The 1,320-nt window shown below is 68.4% G+C and overlaps 1 protein-coding gene across 2 annotated transcripts in view; it reads right to left on the bottom strand.

Annotated features, from left to right (window-relative positions):
• The window catches only part of CTTN (cortactin), a 26,985-nt gene that overhangs the window by 6,207 nt on the left and 19,458 nt on the right, over nucleotides 1-1,320 (bottom strand). The window contains exons 8-9 of one of the 2 annotated variants that reach the window (XM_005859215.2): nucleotides 1,108-1,218; nucleotides 802-912 (exon numbers count right to left, since the gene is read on the bottom strand). In XM_005859215.2, coding sequence (XP_005859277.1) covers nucleotides 802-912; nucleotides 1,108-1,218 — 222 coding nt within the window. The remainder of the gene's footprint in view (nucleotides 1-801; nucleotides 913-1,107; nucleotides 1,219-1,320) is intronic. The other variant, XM_005859216.2, reaches the window with a different exon arrangement.

Below are 1,320 nucleotides of genomic sequence, written 5' to 3' on the forward strand. Positions count from 1 at the left end.
CGGCCGTGCTGGCTCTGGGTCAGAGGGTGCCTCCTGCAAACACCTCCCACTCGGGGCACCAGGAGGGCACGGGTTGGGCCGAACCAGATCGTGGCTCCGCCCGAGCACAGGAAGCTCCCCGGTGCCTCACGGGCCCCGGTCACCGGCGAGGCCTGCAGGAGGCTGTGGGAGCCCGGACACCCCCTCGACAGGAGCGGGGGTGCCGCTTCACCACATCAACCCCAAAGGCGGGGGATGATGGGGCAGAAGAGCACGCGTCACGGCCCCTCAGCATAGGAGACCCCCATAGATGCCGCCCAACATGCCAGCACCAGAAGGAGCGGGGCCTCGCCGCTCTCTCCTCCTAACCGGAAACCGGAACCTCCAGCGCAGGGGCCCGGCCTCTGGGACCAGCACCTCGTCTGACCGCGGCAGGAGCTGCGTGGACAGCACGGGAGCCGCTCCCGCTCCCTGGGCTTTCTAGCCGCCCCCCGCCCCCCCATGCTGCGGAGCAGAGGGCACGACTCTGCGCATGGAGAGGCAGCTCGAGGCGGGACATGGGGGCCACACTGCCTCCAGGACGGGCTGTTCCAGCAGAGGCGGGACAGGAGGTGTGGCCCTGCGCCAACTGCGGCGGCACCGCGAGTGCAGAATCCAGCGCAGGACACGCCTCGGGCGATGACCGAGAGGAGTGGGGCGTCGGGGGCCAGGGCCATCGCTACAGCGGCCAGAGTTTCCTCAAAACTGGGAGGCGTAGGGCAACCCCAAGAGGGAAGAGGACGCCACGGCTACAGGAGCGCGGCTCACGGCGCGGAGACGTACCTTTCTGGGAGTCGTGCAGCTCGGGCTTCTCCTGGTGGTCCCAGCCCAGCGCGCACTTGTCCTGCCGGTCCGTCTGCACCCCGAACTTCCCCCCGAAGCCTCGCGTGTAGTCTGCGTGACGACAGAGCACGGCCACATGAGCCAACGGCAGTGAGGGCCAGGAAGGCGCCCATTCCAGCGCAGTGAACGTGAACCACCGCCCGACCGCCCGCTCGCTCCTCCAGGCCACCTGGGGGTCCCTACAGGCGGCCTCCTGGGGACCCCAGGAAGCAACCCCACCCCGGGACAGGGAGGAGAGGCGGGCACCTTTCTGGGACTCGTGCTTCTCCGTTTTGCCTTGATACTCGAAGCCAACGGCGCTCTTGTCCACCTTGTCCTTGTCGATGCCGTACTTGCCGCCGAAGCCTTTGGAGTAATCTGAGAACAAGGCACAGTGAGCGCGTCGCAGCCCTCAGGCCCTGACCCCGGACAACGGGAGACGCCCAGGCTCCACCGAGCACCAGGAACGGCAGCGGCAGC

This window comes from Myotis brandtii, unplaced genomic scaffold, assembly GCF_000412655.1.
Source record: "Myotis brandtii unplaced genomic scaffold, ASM41265v1 scaffold1236, whole genome shotgun sequence".
Taxonomy (NCBI): domain Eukaryota; kingdom Metazoa; phylum Chordata; class Mammalia; order Chiroptera; family Vespertilionidae; genus Myotis; species Myotis brandtii.